This window comes from Phaethon aethereus (genome assembly GCF_964289735.1).
Source record: "Phaethon aethereus genome assembly, chromosome: 1".
NCBI lineage: Eukaryota > Metazoa > Chordata > Aves > Phaethontiformes > Phaethontidae > Phaethon > Phaethon aethereus.
In genome coordinates this window covers 64,014,799-64,037,119 of record NC_138575.1, presented here as the reverse complement: position 1 = coordinate 64,037,119, position 22,321 = coordinate 64,014,799, and the positions used below count along the sequence as shown (strand labels likewise).

General features: G+C 47.2%; 1 protein-coding gene across 2 annotated transcripts in view; it reads right to left on the bottom strand.

Moving 5' to 3' along the window:
* Positions 1 to 525: 525 nt before the first annotated feature.
* HIPK2 (homeodomain interacting protein kinase 2) overlaps positions 526 to 22,321 on the bottom strand; it is a 91,067-nt gene continuing 69,271 nt past the window's right edge. For both annotated transcript variants that reach the window (XM_082014006.1, XM_082014007.1), the window contains exons 8-14: positions 21,993 to 22,114; positions 17,265 to 17,407; positions 16,714 to 16,896; positions 13,921 to 14,202; positions 4,149 to 4,396; positions 2,998 to 3,158; positions 526 to 1,237 (exon numbers count right to left, since the gene is read on the bottom strand). In XM_082014006.1, coding sequence (XP_081870132.1) covers positions 770 to 1,237; positions 2,998 to 3,158; positions 4,149 to 4,396; positions 13,921 to 14,202; positions 16,714 to 16,896; positions 17,265 to 17,407; positions 21,993 to 22,114 — 1,607 coding nt within the window. In that variant the 3' untranslated portion in view covers positions 526 to 769. The remainder of the gene's footprint in view (positions 1,238 to 2,997; positions 3,159 to 4,148; positions 4,397 to 13,920; positions 14,203 to 16,713; positions 16,897 to 17,264; positions 17,408 to 21,992; positions 22,115 to 22,321) is intronic.

The following is a 22,321-nucleotide window of genomic DNA, read 5'->3' as shown; positions in this document are numbered from 1 at the left end:
TGAAATGCAACTGAAATCCAACATACATTATTAGAAATCTCATTTATGAATAGCATTTCTCAGGGATTTATCCAGTGTGTTCAAGGAAAGGGAGAAAAATCCCCATTGCTTCTGCTATCGACCAGTGCTGCACGGCCTGTTTTGCCCACGTGTCTTTAAGCATAGCAGTGCTTGATCCGAATTTAGAGCACTGGGACATTTCCTCCGCCTCCCTCAGCCTCCCTTACCCACTATTTCCAGAAAAAAAACCCCCAAACCTTATGTATGCTTTGGGATACAGAGACCACTGCAAAGATGGGGCATAAACCCTTTGAAATGCTGGATAAATCCCTAATCCATGTATCTATTGGATTAAAAACCTAATGGATTTCATTTTAGGTGTTCTGGACAACAAATTTCTAAATGTAGCTCACTATTGGATGAAAATAACCTTTAAAAGTCTATTGGTGAAGTTCTTCAAAAGACAGGACCCACTGGAGGGTCCTTCTGCTTCTCTCTCTTTCTCTCTAGTTTGGTGCAGAATGGTTGTTTTTTGTGGTTTGTTTTTTTTTTCCTGTTCTTTTTTTCCATTTTCTTTTTTTTTTTAAATAAAAAGTGTAGAATTGGTTCTCCCCCTTCTTTCCTCTTTTTCGTTTCTTCCTTAAAGTCTCCTTCGTTCAAGTTTCATGTGAGCCTCCCATTGCATTGTTAGTTTGTCACGTTCTTCAGTACAAAAGCGGCCACCTCACTCCCCCGGGACGGGTGCGTCTCTCGCTCCTCATTCCAGTGTTTAGATGTAAGGGTACTGGTTGACCTTGGTGGGGCTCAGTGGGTATCCAGTGTAGACTGTGGAGGCTGGAGAAGCACTGATATAGGTCTGATGGGCAAACTGAGCCTGGTACTGACTCGGGTGGATGGTGGGTGAGGGCAGAACCCGTGGGCCCATGCTGACGGGGACCTGGTGGACGATGCTGGCGGGGTAGGTGGTGTGCTGCACGGCGTGCCGCGCAGAGCCTTGGGAAGCCACCAGGTGCGCGACGGTGCCCGTGGAGCCCAGGGCGGCAGGGGCGGTGTATGTGTAGAGGTGGGGTTGGGTGGGCAGGTGAGCAGCGGCAGCCGCGGCCAAGTGAGGATGAACTGTACCATGGCTGGGACTATTGTGTGGGAAAGAGTACGGGGCCTGAGCTATCGTTGGAGTGATGTAGGCTTGCTGTCTCCGGTGACTCCCTGTGCGATCGGTCGTGATGTGCTGCTGGGCCTGGATAAAGACAGTAACAGTGATAAGCAGTTACAAGACAGGAGTCGGCTCTTTACCTCCTCAGTGGTGTCTGGGAGCCTCCCTACAACACCAGGACGGCCTCAGGAAAGTACCTTGCGCTCCTTCTGACACGCTCAGCACCACCACAGTCTTCCCTTGAAAATGAATGATGGCAAAGGGTCCCTCCCAAGCCTAGGAAGACCTTGTAGTCTCATACATTCACCAAAATGGCCCCCAAAAGGACAACGGAGTCCCCCACTTTGAGCCCGGACCTGCTGACACAGCTAACATGAAGACCCAGCCTTGGCTGCCTGGCTCCTAAGAACATCTTCCACGAGTCCAGTCACTCACACAACACACGGCCTTTGATAGTGAACCCTCTGCTGATGAAATGCGGTGCGCTGATAGCCCAGGGGAATGATGTTGCCTAACTACACCTGGAGCAGGCAATTTATTTTTGCTCAATTTGGGTCTTTGCGGTTATCATTTCCTCAGTTAGTAAAATAACTATTTTTTTAAAGATAAGACCCTCAGCTTGATCAGATCCTGCAGGTGCCTGGTACCCTCATGTAATCAGCTATAATTACTTGAGCACAGGCAATTTCTTGCAGCAGGGCAAGAGCAATGTACTTTTTCAGGGATTTTCTAAGTTTTTTTTTTGCAATGCACAATAATGTCAAGGAGTTTTCCTGGTCATTTGTAGTCAGAGTATTAAATAACGAATAAAGTAGGAATTAGAAGGCAAGAAGGGCACTGCTCCACGTTATTTCCTTCCATTCTTCCAAGCCACCTTATCCTCTTTGTAAGCACTCCCTGTGCTGTCATTGTGGCCTGAAATGTGGCAGCCACACTCCTCCCCCACTCTTCGAAACAGCATCTTGCCCACTTTCCCCCTTTTCACTCACTTTTATTTCAAGTTTGTTTAAATTTTTAAATTTCAACTACATTTTGAGGGAGAAGGGACATTCTTTTCCCCCAAATTATTTAAAAAAACCCACAAACACTTCTGCTTATATCCAGCTCTGGATGCAAACCAGCGCTGTCCTCTGAGCTCTCCAGACTTTCTCCTCTTGAAACGTTGGTAACTGTGCTGTAACTTCCCTACTCTCATTACCTCACCTTGGGGTAGAGAGAGGCCCCAGGTGCAGTACGTGAAAAGGGTATTATTTACGGAAGCGTGTGGAGAGCTCCCTGGGTGTTTTGATCACAGGCTACGAAACATCTTGAGAACTGCATGCTGCCAGGTAACAGGATTTGCCCAAATCTCAGCCCAGCTTTATCACGGGATGGGTCAAACTCATTACATGAGGTCATGTATATGCTTAGAGGCTCTGCTTTGCCTTGCCACATCCGATGGGGACTTCTCTCCCAACCCCGCAGGATGCACTCCCTTCACTTGGAAGATACTCTCCCCATGGTTACCTATAGCTAAGGAGAATTCAGTCCTTCCTACATGGTGCTGCTCCACTCCTCTGTGTCTGAGCCACTGCACTCTCACTCACATTATTCCTGCTCACACTGTTAGATCATCTGACTTCAAAACACACGGTAAGAGTATTACCAGTACACGCAGGGGTGGGATCTGCACTACCTCTACTGCCTGAGCTGGAAGATCAAGGTTTGCAGTGAACCTGAAACAAGTCGATCAAACTCGACATGGGGCCCAACTATCATTAGACTGGAACAGGACACCACATGCTGGAGGAGTGGTAGGTTACAGCTGGATGACACACCACCAAAATTTGTCTTGGTTGACTTACCTGACTTAGATTAAGAGGCTGCTGCTGCTGGAAATGTGCTCCTGGCCGCTGCTGCCTATAGGCAACGGCTCCAGACGAGCTCCCTGAAGAGTGACCGCTGGTGGAGGTCACGGTGCTGGAGGACTTGGACTTGTAGGAGGATGAGTGGTGACTGGTGGTGACTGTGCCAGGAAAGGAAACACATTTGTAGCTTACATCACATTCTTTAATTGCTCACCCTACCTTTTCCTCACTGAATCTCCTCCAGAGTGGCTTTTGGGAGGAGACATACAACAGAAGCAGGATAAGAAAATGATTTCTCTTAATTAACAGCGTATCTCAGCAGTGCTTCAAATACATGGCCGGCCTGTTATCCTAGAGGTATCTGGACCTAAACCAGACCTGGAGAAGGCTTTACAGATCCTTCAGAAGTGTGAGAAACTGTTCTGCCAGCAGAACTGCACGATGCAGGCACAAATCCCAAGGAGAGGTAGGAAAGTATAGTGTGCACAGCACAAAAAAGCCCTGGCTTGGCTGACCTCATGGTGAGTAGGAAGGGAGGGAGAAGGAGCCAGTGGGGAGCTCACCCTCTGAGCCTTTGTGTGCGTCAAAAGAAAGGGCTGCCAAGTAGCTCAAAGCCAATTGCTTTCAGCCAGACTTCCACCATAAGCCCCTTTTCAACACATTGTACTACCTAGCATTGCAGAGGCTCTGGATGAGCAAACCTCATCAGTCCATAATGAAGATCCTGGGGAAATGTTCTTCCCAGAAACGTCAACAAGTTTGGATGAAAATACACATGTGTTTTCAATCTCTTACCCGTTTTAAAGTAAACCTATGGAAAAGCAAGGCAGCAAAGGTTCACACTTGCATTTGGGAGCCTTTCATGTCAAATGTTGAGCTAAAGGCTGCATTCTGTTCTTGGGTTTGTACAGAAGTAACTGGGAACGACACTTGCCCCCGTGACTCCTGAGTGTACCAGGGCACATAAATAATGCCATATGGCTCCCAAGAACAGATGTGTCACTTGAGAGAAGGGCAGGAGCACAGTTTCTTTGGAAAACAAAACAAACAAACAAACAAACAAACAAAATGAAACCGAACAATGAGATTCTTCCAAGATAAATCATTTATTTCTTACTAATTTTCTTGACGGAAGAGGTGCAATTTACCTGGTGCCAGGCTATCGCACTCTACCAACACCTCACTGGCCTGGGTTTTCAGTGGTGGCACGATGATCGTTCGGGGGTTCCCACTGCAGTGAGTCTCTGGAACCCCTTTGGTGTCGTAGGTGTTCCCAGTATTCTGCCCGGCACGATGCTGCATGGCGTAAGGGCTGTTGTTGCTGGAGGAATCGGAGTATGGGGAGTCATGCACGGTGACACAGCTGATGACGTTCTTCCTTTGCTTGGACAAGGTGCTGAAACACAAACACACAAGTGGAAAGAGTGAATGGGCAATGATCAATTTGGAAGCCACCAGAAGACCCTGCCTACGGCAGACTAGCTCCATAAAGGAAAGCACACCCTTCAGTCCTCTGCCAGAGAGAGGCTGCTTAAGCCAAATCCCAGGCTTCAAAACTCACTTGTTGCTATTCCAGGAAAGCCTTCATGGAGGTCAAAGAGTGAGACATTGTGGATAGGTCTTATATTCACACTGCTTAGAATAGCACTGAACCAGACTGCCAGATTTATTTTCAGACTGCTTTTTGTGTATGTGTGCAGTAGAAGCCCAGCAGTTATACTATGCTTTGTTGCAAGTCTCACCACCCACACGAAAACGTGGCAGTTTCTCCCAGCCTTCCAGCAATATTTAATAATAGATGCTACGACTTTTCATGATAAAATCCCATGAATCTACAGAATACACTCCATTCTATTTACTAATACGGTACAATGGGCATATATTCTCAACAAGCATTTGAAACTGAGAAACGAATGAAGAAAAAATGAGCGAAGTATGTAAAGTTTTTGGTTTTCTTTTCTTTCTCTGAATAAGCACTGGGTCTCCTGACTCTAGCGTGGATTATCAAGGTCCTGCTGCAACTGATCTATCTATGGCATCGAAAAAGTGATTAAAAAGGAACATCAGTGCTTCCAAGATTAGTGCTAGAAGTTCATTAGACTAGACTGCATGAGTACGATTGGGATTTGCTCTGCTATTGTGTCTAATTATTCCTGATGGTTTCTCCTTCCTGTTATGAGCTTGTTTAGGGAGAAAAAGAGCAAGCAAGAAAGAGGACGGAGGAAGGGGGGTGGTGAAGATTTGCTTAAATGGCTCACATCCTTGACAGTGCACAGACCTGACTACAGAAAATAGCTGTTATGTTTCACTGATTGCATTATGTTGTTATGGCAACTGAAGTTTAAAATGATGAAAAGAAATGGATAGCACATAAAAAGCTAAGTAATTAGGCTTAATGGTGGAAACAGCCCCAACAGGAACAGAAATGCCATGGAGAAAAAGGAATCCATCTCTTAACTTCTTGAGTGTGCACTTTAAAAAGAAAGAGATCCCTTTTTCCCATGGAGTCTCCTCTCCATTCTCTCACTGTGGCCAGTTCAGTCCAGGGAACAGCTGATTAATCCAGTCTCAGTCTGTGATGGAGCTAGTCTCAGCATTGCTTCTTACCCAGGTAAATGTGGAGCAGATACTGAGAACAGTTTCCTTCCAAGGACGTTGCTTGCCTTCTTACTTATTTTTCACAGTGCTAAAGGAGCACTGGTGGGTTCCCTTCAACTCGTCTGTCCCAAAGCCTCTCCATCAGCATTCACAAGTTGCAACTCACCACCTCGCTCCCAAGAGTTGTAACTGAAAAGCTATCACCTCCTCCATTAAAGAATTCCTTGGGGTGCCACATTCACAAACAAGCTACCATCACGCAGACCTTCCCTGGGCTATCATCGCAGGATCCTGGCGTGCCTCAAAGAGGACACAAGGCCACGGTGTTCTACGCACAGTGAAACACATGTCTCCAGAGGGCCCTGCTATCCTAAACACTCGGAACATCCACTGACACCTGAAACAGGGCAGGTGATCGAGAAGGAGGGGAAGCTACTGCACAGCAGTCTGGAAGCTGAAAGCAATCCTTGCAGCGGCAGGGATCTTTTCGATGGGGAAGGTGTGCGACAGCGAACCCTCATATTCTGGCTTTCCACAAGCATCTGGAGAGAATTGGATTAGAAATGGAAAGAGCAACAGAGTATCTTAGATGGACAACTACTGTATGTGAAGAAAGATGTAGCAGTTTGGATATGGTGCTACGAAAGAAGAATATTAAGCCAATAAAAATGACGAATATTGCATCAATATTCCTCTCTCCTTCAGTAGAAATGCCGGTAATCACACATTTATGAGTATCCACACTACTTGCCCTTTGCAGCTACCCTTGGCTGCCAGTTGGGAAGAGATATATATTCTCTACCTCTGACAGTTATTACATTTTATAAAGAAAAATCAAGTCACTAAAGAGTTTTCTGACAAGTGATAAGGTCTAGCTATTCTTCTACAGTCCTTTCCTTACATAAGTGGCTGAGCTGCTGAACTGGAAATACTTGCTCTCGGCTGACGCTTGACATGGGAAGGCTGAGCTGTAGAACTGGAGAGGTATTTTTCTGTGTAATCTGTGCTATTTATTGTTTTAGAATGGGCATATTTTTCACCAATTTGATTGACAGCTTGTCAAAGCAGGGACCAGAAGGAGTCTTCTCCTTTAAAGTCTTATAGCTCCTTGATAACAATAAGAAAATCAAGTAAATAATATGTTTGGTTGAACAAGTAAGTGACCCCAAATCCAAACCTTTCCAGAGAAAGGGACTATAGCAGGATATTAAACTCTTTTCATGGATGGGAAACTGAGAGGGACCAGAGCTATGGTCCTGCCAGGCCTTACGCAAGTGCTTAGCACTACTAGTACGTGTCATCCACCAAAGTCAGCTGGACTATTCCAGTAAACAGAGCTAAAGCACGTGGCTAAACATTCACAGGGCCTAAGTGATTAGCCTCTCGATTCAGCAGGCTGCATCATTTCAAGTGCACGAGGAGTCCCATGGAAAGCAGATGGATTTTTGTCTTTAGGAAAGGCAATGACTGCGGTTAATGTCAGAGCAGGCAGAGAAGTCAGTCGGGACTATTCACACGCCCAGAGCTCGGCACCTGCTGTACCACAGCCTGCCCGAGAGATTACAGGTGGGAATTTCAAAAGCATCAAAGGCACAACTCATGCTGAAAATCAGTTGATTCACAGGCTTAGAGATACATGTTAAGCCAAAATGGGGGCTTTAGAAAATTCAACCCAGAAGAGCTAGCACTCCCCCTTCTCAAAGCCTTCTTGCTAGCCAGCAACTGTCCTCCTTCCAGCTCCCTCTGAGGACTCCGCTGCTCTCCCCACATCACAGTAATGCAGGAGGTATCTGCGTGAGGTCCAGGCTGATGTATTGCCTTCCCTGCTCACAAACTATAAGGACTGAGAGCTTTCACCTGTTGACACAGCACTTGCCCACTCAGCAAGCTTACTGTATTACTGTAACAGCCACAGCTTTCGGGGATGTTTGTGCTCACACAGAAGAATACTATTAAAAGTCTTGCCCCCTTCCTATTAAGCTGACTCCAAGCCTGGTAATTGCTTTCCCTCCTGCAAGCACGGTAGCAGCAGCATACATGATTTAGTAGTGTTGAGAGTCGGCTTGTGTTCCTGGTCAGCTTGTGTGCTTGCCTGCATTATGTGGGTAGGTGTATTTTAATTCTCCAGAGGAGGGAGGGGGGAAGATTACCAATGTGGCATCAAATCCATCTACACAGACTGAAAAGCAATAAGCCAGGAAGGCTTTTTAACCTTTCTTGGCTGGAGCTGCATCCTCCCTTTCAGAACAGTAGTCGGAAAAATATGCATTGCTTTCTAAGTTTATTATTAGTTTATGAGTGGTAGCCCATTCTCACCTGTTCCCAAAGAGCTTCTTCTATAACTTGGACACAGAACAATTCATGTCTGTCCAGTGTGCAGACACAGAGCACGACCATGCCTTCAAACCTGCAGAAAGCAGCTCTCGGAGACCGCTCTCTAACATAAACCCTTGTGAGTGCACAGTGGAGAGACAGACATGGTCTCTATTCCCCACAGCAAGGAAAGATCTCAAGGAGAAGTCTGACGGAGGAAAGAGAAGAAACTAAGGGGGGCATCTCAGATACGTTTATGGAAAGGTGCCAAAGGCAGATGTTGAGAACAAAAAATGAGAGGAAATTAAGGAAAAGAATATGCTGAATGAAGTGCTGTAACAACATTGGAACCATCTAAATAGCCAAGGACAAGGACAGCGACAACAGGTCGTGTAACAGTGCAACTTGAGATGATTTCTACTTGCTGAAGGCCCAGCCCAAAAGCTTGGTATGTGATAGCATTGCATGAATGAGATCTTTTTTCCCTGAGTATCTCAAGAATCCCAGAAAAAGCAAATGGAGTCTAATAGGGACAATTCTTCAGCATACGGCTCACCCACAGAGACACAAACCTTTCAGTATGGCTGACGCTATAGCAACAGAGGCATTCAGCTCTCAAGGTCACCAAGATGGCCTTCTAGTTTGGGGGAAGAAGGCACCCATCCCATAACTGTGCCTCTGAACCGGTGTGCATGTATACCATGGCACATTAGCTTTACATCACATCACAGAAATTCTGTTCCAGGCCTCTGAAAACTTAGTAACATGCAACCTTTTCAGTTTGCTGCTTCAGAATAATCCACCTATTCCAAGAAAGTATAGAGTCAGCCAACAAAAACTCACACTACAATTGCAATCGCTCTCTTCACGTTGAAATCTTATGCCCTGCATAGCTCAGTGTTGAGAACATGCCCCTCTCTCTTCAGCTCAGCCTCCATCCCGACCTGTTAATCTGCTCTCACCTTCTTTGTGCATTTGTGATGGTCAAGTACTACACTGAGGCCATTTTATTAGGACATACAGCACATGCTATAGCTATTTAGGTCATATATACTGAATTGCTTAGCAGGTTGTAAAGGTTCTGCTGCTGAAGGTTTGCTGAGAGCGCTACTGTCTATCTCTGTTATTTTAAGTATTACGTGCATGTTGGTGTGTTTTCTAGAGATGGAAGGCAGCAATCTTTTTACCAGTTAGTCAACATATTGCTATGCAGAGTCAGTGCATTACTATGCACAGGATAACATAGCCACAATAGGCTAGATGTCAAAAGAGAATGACAAAGGGTATTTTGACCCTCACACATACACATCAGCAAGTTGGCAAAAACACCTGGTTGGTGCCTGCCAGCGATTTCTGTGCGTAAGGGGAATGAAAATCCTCTAAAGTAGGCTCCACCACCACTGCACTACGATGTGAATAAGGTGAATTAACAACTTGCATCAGCTCATGCTCAGTTATAAAGGTGAGACTCACACAGAGACTTCACTGTATAGTTTACCATCTTAAGGGAAAAAACCCAACCCTGCAAGAACTTTGTGCCAGTGACGATGGCCAATAAGGCAGTTACTCAGTATGCCCATGACAGCCATGGTCAGTCTTTCTTGCCCAGGAAGAGGATTCCACAGAAAGCCAAGCTGGAGATGTGTTACCTATGATACCAGTGCAACTAGAGCAGGCAGTGGGGAAGTGAGGGGCTCTCCTGCCTCTTTAGGGTGGAAGTACCCTCAAAACCACTCATGTCAAGGCCATCATTAACCCCTACAACTTGCTGAATATGTGCTCTGATTACTGTGACTGCAGTTGCACTGTTGGTATGTCTATCTGTCTGCTTCACTTTCTTACTAGAGCAAGTAGAGAAACTTAAGAAGAATAAATTTATAAGAAAAATTTCAAGTCTATGCTCTGTTTTTACTCTCTTCAGTGCTTTATATGTAATGGTTAGACCTAAATTCTTCTTTCCAGAATAAATAATAGCACAGCAGTAAATATCTTTTTGGCCTATAGAGTTTCTTTGTAAAGGATGCTGAACTGAGACTCCAGAAATTCACTGGTGATAAATAAACAGGGTCACGAAATTGCTTCCTGTCCATATAACGCTTTTTATATGCAATTTTTTTCCTACTGTTCTATGAGACAAAATGTCACATGAAAAACTTTGTGTGGATCAGAAACCAGGTAAAAACAGTTCCGGTCAGTCAAAATGTTCTCTTTTTATTTTGACCATTTAAAAATTTGTTTTCTATTATTTCCTCACACTTTGAAAGAAGAAAAAACCTTCACTAAACCAGAAAAGAGAAGTCTTCCCCTTAACTAGTTAATCATGAAACGCTTTCTTCCCCTTAAAAAAAGTCAAAACCTTTTTGCAGTTTTGAAGCTTCCCCAGATGTCACTGTGTTGGGGATATTTCTATAAAAACCTCAATATAGCCTGCAAAAGCCTTGGTTTTGACAAACTGACTTTTTAAATCAAGAATTTGCCCCCTGAAAATCTCTGACCATCTCTCTGAGGATGGTCCCTGCCAAACTGTGTACCTGGGGTCCCTCCTCTGTGATTTCGCCCCAGGCACGGGGCTGGGGCCCAGTAGATGGCCCCCTTTGACAAGGCTCCATCGAGCAGGCCCCCCACAGCCTCTTGCACCACCTCCCCAGCACCTTCATCCAACAGGAGTCCAGCATTTTCAGATGACTATTGATTTTAAAAAGATTACACCAAGCTACACTCATCAACAGGGCAAAACACGTGAGCGAAGAATGAGCAACGTGCTGTCCTGCCTGCCCGGTCAGCTGGTATTTCATAAACATCCTACTTGAACATCTGTGTTTTTCATTAGGAAAAGGAAAATTCTGCCCATACCACACTGAATTCTTCAGATTTTTCTTTCGCCAATAAAAAAGTTGCATCCCTTGTACTAGAAAAGCTTTCTCTGCTGCTCTGGTATTAGAAAGAGGCTTTTCTGCTGGAGTAAATCCAAGCTGTAGGGCTCCTTTACTGCATCAGCAGTATCATATTTTATCAGCATTACCAGTCCTTCTTAAACTGAGACTTATGAACTCTTACATTGTCGAAGGATCTACTACTTCTCACAACCACAGGTAGCTCTAATCTCTCTTCGCTGAGCAATCAATAAAATAAACATTTTTAGTCACAGGGGTCAAAAAGAAATTTCCAATCCCACAGGAAATAAGAGAAGGAAGTGCCATAGCAAATTCAGGAGCTTGTCCAACGTCAGTGAAGTTAATGCAAAGATACCACTGCTATCAGTAAGATGGCACCAGGCAATTAACTTTGACTGATCTGCCAAGTGCCGTATGATTTCTGTATTCTAATCTAGAAAAAGCTAATATTGTCAGGATATGACCAATAGTGTGTTTCAAGTTATTCTTTATTTTTCACCCCCACAGCGACTGCCCAACAGGGTAACATTTGCATAAATATGGGTGAGGTGATGTATTCTTTGCACAGTTTCATTTTCAACTCAGATCCTGAACATTTGGGCAGCGATTACAGTAAAGAACATACTTCACTGTCACTCTCATTTTCCTTGGAGCCAAAAAAATATGTAAGAAAACCTGGAGGTACTTTCCTACATGTGACGTGCTTTCAATGAAAAAGACCTCAACGTTCATTGACATTAAATGCTGATATAGCTTCCTTGACAGGACGCTACGTTCTTACTCCAGCTGAGAATCCGGTCTTAGATATGCCCAGGTCAAAAGGCACTGAGCAAGTTGATTTGACTCTACTGGAGACTTGAACCAATGATTCTCATTCTGTGCATGCTATTTTCCATCTATGTCTCTGCCTCTAATTCTCCATTTGCTCTGGTTACATCTGCACAGGCAATTAACTCACTCTGGAATTCCAAAAGGTGGCCGAGAACCGCCCGTGTCTGCACAAAATGTCTCTACATGGCTCAGAAATTAAATCTAGCTCTTAAGCCTTGGCCTTCCAGGAATGCTGTTGCCCTGGCACTCTGTTTAGTTATGCCATACGGATACAAAAAGTAGCCAGGGATCTGATCCCAGGCAGGAACGTGTCCTGAATATCTTTTAGTGGCATCAAAGCCAGTTTGTTTATGTAAGTCTGGCTCCTGGGACTACTTTCTTAACCCCTCAGCAGACCTTGCCTGAATATTTACATACCCCAAACTCCCAACTCGATTTCCAGACATTTTCCAGAACTTTGTTCTGTCTGTCTCCCTGGAGAGGCACCGACTGACGAAACTGGTCAGATGGCAGCGAAGTTGAAGCAGCGGAAACAACTGTTAGCTGAAGTGGCTGTGGATGCCAGCTCTTCCCTCCACCCCTCTCTGGACCCAAGGCGATACCCAGACTGTAAGTATAAGTAATTGCAAATAACTTCCCAAAGCCTGGGACCAGCAGCATGGGTAAACATGCTTGCAAATAGCTCCCATGACCCTTGAGACACCTGCCTTCTTCATGCTGCCCCACCTCACAACCTTAGTTTTCAGCATCTCTTTTGTCTTGCCCTTCCTTTCCCGTAAGAGCCCTGGAAGCAGGGGCTCCTTACTCATAGTCCACCTGACTTCCACGCTGACCTTCATTCAACTCTTTCTGGAAACACGGTTTCTTCTCCCTACCAAACTAAGGAATACTGTAGCAATTTTTTTTGGTTTTGGTTTTTTTTGAGTGAAATATGTTACGCTGTCCTGTGATCAATTCCCCAGGATCAACCACTGCCTTCATGGCAAGCCTGAATTTGAGAGGGGCTGAGCTCTTGCTGCCCGGTGCAGGTCACTGGTCGGGAGAAGGGGAACGGGAAGTGGCGGTGGCTGTCGGGAGGTAGGTTGAAATTGCAGCCCTGGATGCCTGAATCATATGGCTCCTCTTTACAGATTTTTAGCTCCTTGAGGCCAAATGCATCTCATCTGTTCCGTGCACATTTGCAGTGCTCCACTTATCACCACAGCACGGAGACGCAGAGATATAGATAGGTATCTCCAAAGATTAAAGGAAAATCCGCCACGGAGCATGTTCTAAATAAATAAAATAATTAATTCTCTCTCGACAATACTAGAGGAATAAGGTTAAAAAAATTCCTAGCTCAGTTACCAACATAAAGAGAGTATAATTATTCAGCTGTTTGCAAGGCTACTCCTCTACAACTTATAAAGCAGAGTGATGTCTTGTGACTGGCATCAGATGGGAAACCTAGAGTGCTTGCATGTGATGAAAGGTGCTGAAACGACAGTCCTGGAAAATTAAGTCCTCTCTCATCCACAGCAGATGATCAGCAGTGGCAGTGGTCCTGGGCCACATTGCTCACTCGGGTGAGTTAATTCTCTGAGGAGCACACTCAGTCACCATGGTCTTTATAGCCTCATCTATGCCCCTCTGCAGAGTCTGTCAAAAAGCCATCAGTTTCTACCACTTAAGACAATAGTTCAGGGACGTGTTGGCAACACAATCGGAACTGAGCAAACCTCTTGCAATGTATTTACCATTACTGAGTGTTTATGACACAACCACTAACTGTTTTTCAGGACCTTTTTATGGAAAATAGCACATATGGAAGGTGTCATTTAATGCTCTTTACAGATGCTGGATCACTTAGAAAGCAAAAAGGCAATTTTAAGCTACCTTCCTTCCAAGCCCTTCTTTTTGTTTTTGTTTTAAACAGTTATCTGACTTGAAGAGGCTCATCACCATAGAATCTCTAAAGTCTCCCTTTCAACAGCCCTGTGAGATAGAGAAAACTATTATTTCCTGTTACAGATGAGAGACTATGGCACAGAGAGACTACTACTACATTTCTCCAAGGTCACAGAGCAAATGTACAGCATGGTAGGGAACATCACCTAAGTCTGCGGAGTCCTCAGCTAGTATTTTAGCCTCCCCATCATCTTTCCTCTCAAATAAAAGACAATCTGGGTGCTGAGACCCAACTGTAGCTCCTGGGACCCTATGGCAACTCCTGGGATGCTCCAGCACTTCTGTGCCTCTGTCTCTCTCTCCTGCACACAGAAAAGAGCAGAGAGCCGCTGCTCACCTGGTGGGTGCATGCTTCTGCTCCTCCTCTTCATCTGTGTCGCTGCTGATAGTGATGACACTCACTGCGGGGCTAGGGGTGTCGGGAATGATTATCGTCTGCCGCTGCCGGTCCCGCGTGGTGCTGGTCGCCACATCGCCCCAGCCGCACGTGATGGAGGTGCTGCAGGCAGGGCTATTGTGCACCATGGCACAGCGGGGAGGTGTGTTTTCCTTCACTCGTTTCGACCGCTGAGGAGAGCTGATGGATTGAGACGATGAAACTTCATAGGTGGATGCATTTCTGGAAATAGGAAAGATAGATTGTTAGTTGGTTAAAACTCGGTTGGCTTAAGTTGTCTGTCGCCATGGCTTTTGACTCCCGGTCTCTGATTCAGTGGCACTGATTTATGGAGTCTAGGAAAACTGCAAAATTGGCATAGTCACCTCTTCAAAGGACAGAGTCCTTCACATAACTTATTCATATAATTGTTTGAAAAGTAGCTTCTTTTAGGAAAAAATTCCATTTTGTTTTCCCTAGAAATTTCCAGATGAGATATTCTGCCTCCCAGGAGTTTGTGCTGAGAGGTAGAGGCTAGTCATGCAGCCTGGACATACAAAACACAGGCAGGCACAGTATCACTGTCACAGGAGGAAGAAGAACCCAAATGATAATCCTTTTCTCCTGTATCCTGCATGGATGCATCATGACCAGGTACTTTTTGGCCAGAAAAAGCTAAAGGTAAAATCAGAATTTGTTGTGGAAAACAATAATCATTTATCAGGAAACTGTTTTTCTTAGTTGAAAATTTAGTTTTCTGTTTAATAATCTTTTCAATTAATATTTCCTGGCCAATGCTTCATCCGATATAAATCAGAAAGAAAAGAACAATCTTTTTATTATGCAGTAGAAAAACATTCTCAAGTCCTGTTTTTTCCAGTCTTCCTACTTCAGGTTCCCTGCCTGACAGTTGGGAAGGGCCCGCTTGGATCAGGAATCTGAACACAGAATCTGTCCACCAAACAGTGCAGCACAGGTCTGCAGATGGGGATATTTACCAAAGCACACTGACTAAAGCCCATTTTGTTCATTTCCTACATTTTCTTTCTCCCTTGTATTTCTCCTGCCTATTGCAGAACATTTGCAGAGTCAAAAAGGAAAAAAACCCCCAAAGTTCCGGTTTTCTTCTACAGTGGGGGCTTGAGCTGCATGTTCAGCTTGGCCCGAAAGCTAACAAAAGGAATAGGTGGCATCCATCAAAAGGAAGTCATTATGGACATATCGCACTATACCAACTTACACAGGCTCTTTTGCATAACAAATGGCTGCACAGTAGCATTTGCAGTGCTTTTTGAATACCAATGAGCAGCGTGGAGTACCCTCCTCTCCAAAGGAGCACGTTCCTCATTTGGCTACAGAAGTGTCACAATTAATGAAGATGTAGAAACCCGTTGCTCTGGAAGTGTCCAATTCCTCCTGGACACTGCCACCCTGCCCTGGAGAGGGCAGGGAGAGGGGTGGCCCTGCGCAGGCACGCTGGTTGCAGCAGGCGCTCTCTTTTGCTGGCTTGCTGGGGATGTGGCTGCCTCTGCTCTGCATTACGAATGGACGAAGACAGCTGGAGCCCACCCAAAGTAAATGCAGCATTAGAGAGCACATAAATGGGAAGGATTTAAATAGCGGCCTCTTAACTAGAGTCAAACTGGTTGTGAACTCAGAGCTCCTCTGGCCCCAGTCCAGTCACCCAGGAAAACCACAAGCTCCTGTTTTTTGCCACTGCACAAGTGGTGACCCATTTTGGTTCTCTCCCCGCACTGTTTTGGTTTGGTTTCTTTAAAGAAATGTGCTTGTTTCACCGCCCAGAGGACTTTCCCCAGAACAGCTGCACATACATCTTAAGCAGGCAAGATTACAGTGCTGTGACAGGCACTGTGATCGTTGTACCATTTGAGTTGTGCCACATAACATAGTATGAACCAAAACCCAGTCTCCTCCTCGCAGAGCCAAATGGTCCTACTGGGAGTTGATAGATTTAGGTGTCTCAGGACTGCCCCTGCATGAGATGTCCTTATAAAACACTCCTGGTTTTTGCTGCCATGGTTATAAAAAGTCCAGTGTGGGTATCTGCTGCTGGTGTGCACTGTTGAAGATAGGGGTCAACCACCTACTTTAGGAGCTAGAGAGCTTGAAGGTGGCCTAAAGTCACCCCAGTCCTCCACTCTGTATGGCATTAAAGCTCAGAAGATAGGTCATCGTCCCATTGCTTTTGAAAGGGCAGATCTTGTGTGCACACAGCAGGCACATTTCCTGCAGATGCAGTCCCTGGAGGTGTACCACGCTGTGGAAATGCTGACGCTGCACCTCAGGAGCGCTTCTTTGAGATGAGGAGGGAAGAAAAGGTGTGGCAACTGGGCATTGCGCGATGCTGACCCGAGAATATAGTTACATTTTTAATTACAGTGACTACAGGGCCTCAGGTAATCACAGCAGCATAATGAGCTGTACGAACAGCGCCCGAATCTCCCATCCTGCATCCCCTCCAGCCACTTAACCCCTGCACAAAATGATGCTCACTGGGTATAAAATGCACCTAGAGACTACCTCTTACCCCCTGCTCTCCTGACCTGGTTATGGACGAGGTGAAGCAGCAAAGAGTCACAAAAAGCGGGATCTAATCCCTTGCAGGCCGTGGAACAAACTTTATTTTGCCCCGCGATGGCACACTTGCATTGCAGGGCTGCATTCAGAACAACCCAGGTATGGACTCCTGCCTCGCCGACGCCACAACCCGTGCCAGGAGCCGTGCGCACTCACCGGGGTGCCGACTGGTGCTGCTTACTCTTCCTGGTGGAGGTGGCGGCGGCGGCAGGCGGCTGGCGCATGACGTGAGCAACACCCACGTTGACGGGCTGGGCTGCAGGGAGAGTCACATGGCTAGCTAACAGCGCGGGCTGCTGCATGATGGGGTTATAATGGCTGCCGTGAGCGTGGGTGTTTCTGCAAAGTGGGGAGACAGGCACACGTTTAAAATGCAACCGGCGGCTCCTCAGCAGGCTCTTCCACAGGCTCCCACCGCCCTCACTGAGGCACCCCCCTCCAGGGCCCATTGGGCTCCCAGTCCCCCCAGGAAGGAGCGTCTCCCCCAGGGAACGGAGTGAAGGGAGCGGCGTGGGCACGGCACTCCACTGCAAGGATGGGGAAGGGAGAAGCTGCCTGTAGCTCTCAGATAGCGGTGTGGCAGGCTGCGGCCTTCTCCCCCCGCCTCTGCAGCCTCGCGGGACCCCATCCCTCCCACCCCGGCTCTTCTCACGCCTCCTCCAGCACTAGTGGGTACTTCAGGGAGCCTCCAAGCGCCTCCAGTTTACCTCCAGTCTGCCAACGGTTGGGTGCCCGCCATGGACTCCGGGATGACGGTCGCGTGCTGGACAGAAGTGTGGGTGGCCACCCCGGTCAGCTGCTGCCAGGCAGGAGGGAGCAGGATCTGCTGAGTGCCACTGGGCCACGCTTGCTGTCGGACAGAGAGAAAACAGCTTCTTAACACGAGGCATCATACATCGAGTGTGGTGGTGGTCCATGCTCAGCTGGGGCTCCTAATAATAACCACGGCCATACTACCGAGCTGTTACCACTTTTCAGTCATAGATGACAAATGCTGTCAGGAAAACACAGTAAAAGCAGTAAAAGTTATCAATATAGAGAGCACAAAGGAGGGGGGAAAAAAACCTCTGCTGTCCAAAGCAGCAGCTGTGTTTCAGGCTAAACTGGGAATGGGAGGGATCAAAACTGGTTGGCATTTCAAGCCAAACATCAAACTCTTTATCACCTTCTAATTTTGACTCTCCAGATCAGCTGGGCACTATGGTCCTATTGTTGTTTTCCCCCCTCCTACAGACAGTTTTCCTTCCCACCCCAACAGCACCTAAAGGACTTCAGGAACTTGAAGGAGCTTAAAAGGAGAACAAACTTTTCAGAGATCAGGAAAGAGAACAGGGGGCTGCAAGGCTTTTGTGAGGAGGAAAAAAGAGAGCAATTTGGGGATACCAAAAGGGAATGAGTATTGGTCACTGAGTGCTCCTCAGGAGGACAATCTTGCTGCATGGGCCAAGGAGCCCAGTCGCCTGCTTCCAGCTCACCAGGAGCTCCCCTGGCCAAAGCACAGCGGAGCTGTGCATGGCTACACGTCGCGTGCCTGTCCTCTCCATGTGTCCTCTGGCTTCTTCTGAGTGGGTCCCCCTCTTGCAGGGGTGGAGACCTCTGCCCTGTGAGCTGAGCCATCGCTCTGCTATGCAACTATCCCTCCAGCTGCGCTGGCATGACTCAGGTCGTCTTGCTCTGGTGACTCCACACACGAGTCAGATGATCCTTTTTTTGACTTGGGAAACTTTCTTTGCTATGTGCTGCCTGAAAGTGGCTTCAGCACTGCCTGGGCTGGGGAACGCAGGGGTTCTGGCTACGGCCCTCCTTAGTCCCAAACAGCACCACTACAGTGGACCCATGTTGTGTTATCTCAGAGCTCTAAGGGGGCTAAATTTTAAAGAGAGGAGGCTTCTTCCAGGCACGCATTTGTCCCCATCTCCATTCTCACAAGAATCCTTGTTAACTATCCCCATAATTCCCTCCTATCCTCCAGTAAAAAAAAAAACAACTACCACCCCCCCAAAAAAAACCCAAAACCTTTTCCCAGTTCTGCTCCAAAGTTTGACTGTCTTGTAATTTTCCACGTTGCTGAGTCAGATGAAAAGGCTGGTACGGTGAGGCCTCTCAGTAACATCTGCAAAGGATGGACAGTCACAGGGCTCCCAAGAGCTCTTCATCTCAGGAGCCACAATCACGGGCTGGTGCTGCTCGGAGCAGGTAGGCAAAGACATAAAAAGATCAGGGAGGATGATTCTTTTCTTTTTTTCTCCCTTTTTTTCCCAGCTTTGATTTAAAAGAGGAGACTAAACTACTGTTGCAGTCAGTCCCAGGGGACTACCTGGATTTACTTGCAGAGAAAACTGCTTCCTCCCTTTTCAGGAAGAGAACTGAGCAAATCTAAGCTCCTTTCCCGACTGTAGTGCATAAATTTAGATGCAGTGTCAGGGTCCAGGCACAAATTCCTCACTTATTAGGTAAGGACCACTGAATCATTTAATCTGCAGATAAGACTTGCCTAGGCTGATCCACTAGTACAGTGTGCTGCGCTTACACACGGGAGGCTTGTGCCGGCAGCCACAGCTTGTTCTCGGTTATTGCATTCCTGCGAAATTGTGCCGGCGCAGCGGAGCGCCGCACTGGCCCTGCGCTCAGGAGGCGGTGGGTCGTCTGGTGCGACGGAGCTCTCGTCTCGGATGTAGAGCAACAACAATTAATGGAATAAATGCGTTTGTTCTGAAAGCCGGTGGCAGGACCTCCGTGGGAAGAAGTGTTTTTGGGAAGGAGTTAAAAGGAGAGCAAATCAAGAATTCAGGGCATTATTCAAGGACGGGGACAGTTCTGGGTCACGTCATGGAAGCCTGCCAGAAAACTGTACAGCTTTGTCTCTTTTGAGATCTGAAGCTGCAGAGAGCTATTAGTAAAGACAGAATCAGTCTCCTTTCACTGGTCTCTGTGCATACAGTATATGGACACACTTGCTTGAGAGGGTGAAAATAGACCCAGAGAAGTTACAAACAAGTTACTTTTGCCACTGGCTCCGCATCTTGCAGGCTGCCTGCTTTGTCTAGCTCCACACCACAGGCTGCAGACACACAGATGCCAGAAGCGATGCTCAAAATCTGTCACTGTCTCTGCCCTGGGTCTCTCCAGCTCCTGGACCTCCTTCCCCATCCCTCCTCCAGCATTGCTGGTCTGATACAAAATGCACAAGGAGGGCTGGACGCTGGCTGTGCAGGGATGCAGCGAGGCTTTGCCAGCCGCAGCCATCCTGATGCGAGCAAGCACAGCAACCCGTGCCGCATGCTGGGCAGGGGAGAAAGCCCAATGGCACCACACAGCGCTGGGAGCGCAAGGAGCGGCACCATGCCTGACCGGTGGGAGAAATAAGGCGGGTGGAATGACAGAAGTGGGCTCCGGAGGCACTACGCTCTCCACCAGGGACAGTCCCTCTAGTAGTTGGAGCAATCGCACGGTCCGGTCTGAAGAGCGTTAGATAAGCAGCTGTGCATGAGAGGAATAGCTCTCTGTTGAGAGAGAAACATGCAGCCGCTCAGCGATCAGATGCGACTACAATGCATTACAAAGAAGCTGTGTTTTTCCATTCAGGAAACTGGAATTGGGTACAGATTTGTTTATCAGAGCAGCTGCTCAGCCCGAACCGAGTGAGGCCCATGGACACCAGATGCCACCGACATCAATCAGAGTGCCCTGCCATCAGAGCGGCAGCTAGCATTTCTCATCGCATGAGACAGACAGATACACCAACAGGCCAACTGCTTCTCTTTTATTAAATTAAATATTAAAAATCTATGTGAGTGAGGAGCGTTTCTCAGAAACAGCTTAAGTTCCCTTGTGGAAGTGACACTGAATAAAACATCAGTAGAAAGTACGAGGGGGCAGCCCACAAAATGGGAGTTCGTGTAGCAGGGGCAGCACAGAAATCGGTAGCAAAGGTTCTCCTGAACATTCCTTCCCTCCCACAGACTGCATGGTGACCCCGACAAGGCCACCTTGAGAAGAAAGAAAGGACTGGAGATCCCAAGATCTTTCAGGATCCTGATGCCTTTGGGATGCTTCAGACTTGACCCTCATCCCTTCAAGCCCCGTGTAACACCACACCTCAGGAGGCCTGGCAGAATGGTGGGGGCATGCAAAGCTCTGTCACCTCCTTCACCCACCACCTTAGCTGACTCCTTGTGCAAGCAATCCGTGCCTGCAGCCATGCCTACACAGCCTGCTTCTTGCTTCACGATCGCTTTGGTTTCCCCTGCCTCTCAGGCTCTCTTCCCTACCAAACAAGAGCGGTGGCCCACACAGGTTGTTACGACAGGCTGCCACAGAGGCAGGCTGGATGTTTCGGACAGCCCTCTGACTCTGCTCCTGGGGAGGGGCAGGGCACATTAGCTAATGGAAATCACGCAGGCTGCAAGTTGTGTTTCGATCCATCTTCACCAGGTAAGCGCGGCTGGCAGCTGGCAAAGGCAGGCAATTGCACCAACAGTCTTACCCTGGCAATGCAAAGCACAGGCATAAACCGCAAAGTCTGCTGGTACCTGGACTGCGTATGAACGCGCTGGCATTAATGATGGCATGGCAGATCAACCACTCCTGAGTCAAAGACATGCATTTTTAACTTGTAGGTCATCTTTTCCAGGCTGCACAACTTAGTATTAAGTATACTAGGTGGGTTTGGTTTTTTTTTCTGACAGAAACATGCTTGATACTGGCAGACATACCACAGCACCAGCTGAAAACCAGTAGGGGCAGATTCACTGAAGCCAGCACAAGGAAGAATGAACTGCTCCTCCTTTTTGAGGAGCTGGAGTTCCCCTTGAGGATGCACACGTGATTGGTGGTACCCATTCCCACTTGGGGTTTTTTCCTGGAAGCAATCATGGTTTTCCTGTGAGCGCATTTTGGACAATTGTGCCAACAAGTGCTGCTGACAAGGAGAGCTCCTTGGCTGTGGGGCCCTTGCCTCTGCCCCTGCGTCTCTCTCATAACTTACAAGCAGAGAGGCAGCTCATAAAACAGAAAGGTGCAAACTTAAACCATGAAAGATCTTCAGTGGCAGCATGCAATTCACGAGTGCAACTCCTGGCCACAAACTACCACTGAGACCATGGGTTCAGGAGGATGCAGGAAGGTTATTACAGGTTCTTCCTCAGCAGAGGCCTGACACAGCTTCCCACTGATTCCAGTGGAGAAGCAGAACGAAATAAGGTCTATCCAGAGACTTCTGCAACTCTGACATAGCCTTTGAGATGAACAATGAACCGGGGGACATTTGGACATTTCAGAGAAAGCTCTGAAAGGGTTTCGAGACCCTTATGTGGCTGCTCAAGTCTCTGAACTGCACCACAGAAGGCCCTCAGAGAAAGCTACTCTCTCTCCTCAGTCTCCAAGAGCTAAACACAAAAACACCCGCCAAGCTCAGTGTCTTCAGAGCTCCTTACCTGTGCGAGGAGTCCTGGCTGGATCTGAAGAGGCTGTGCCCCAGGAGCCTGAGTGACAATGGGAACGGCGTTCTCCATCCGAACTGAGTACCCAGCATGCTTCGAAGGGGAGGCTTGTAACCCTGTTCCACCAGCACAGAAGGTACAACATTAGCCATCAACAGTATTGCTAGGAACAGGGGTCTGGATTTCAGAGGTGCCTAACAGCACTCACTGATGTCCACTTAAATTGCCGTGTTCAGTCACTCCAAGAAATCAGGCTCTCGGAGTCCCACATATTTGATAAGTGCGTAAGGGTGCAGAAAAGGATGTTTTCAAAGATGTTAAGG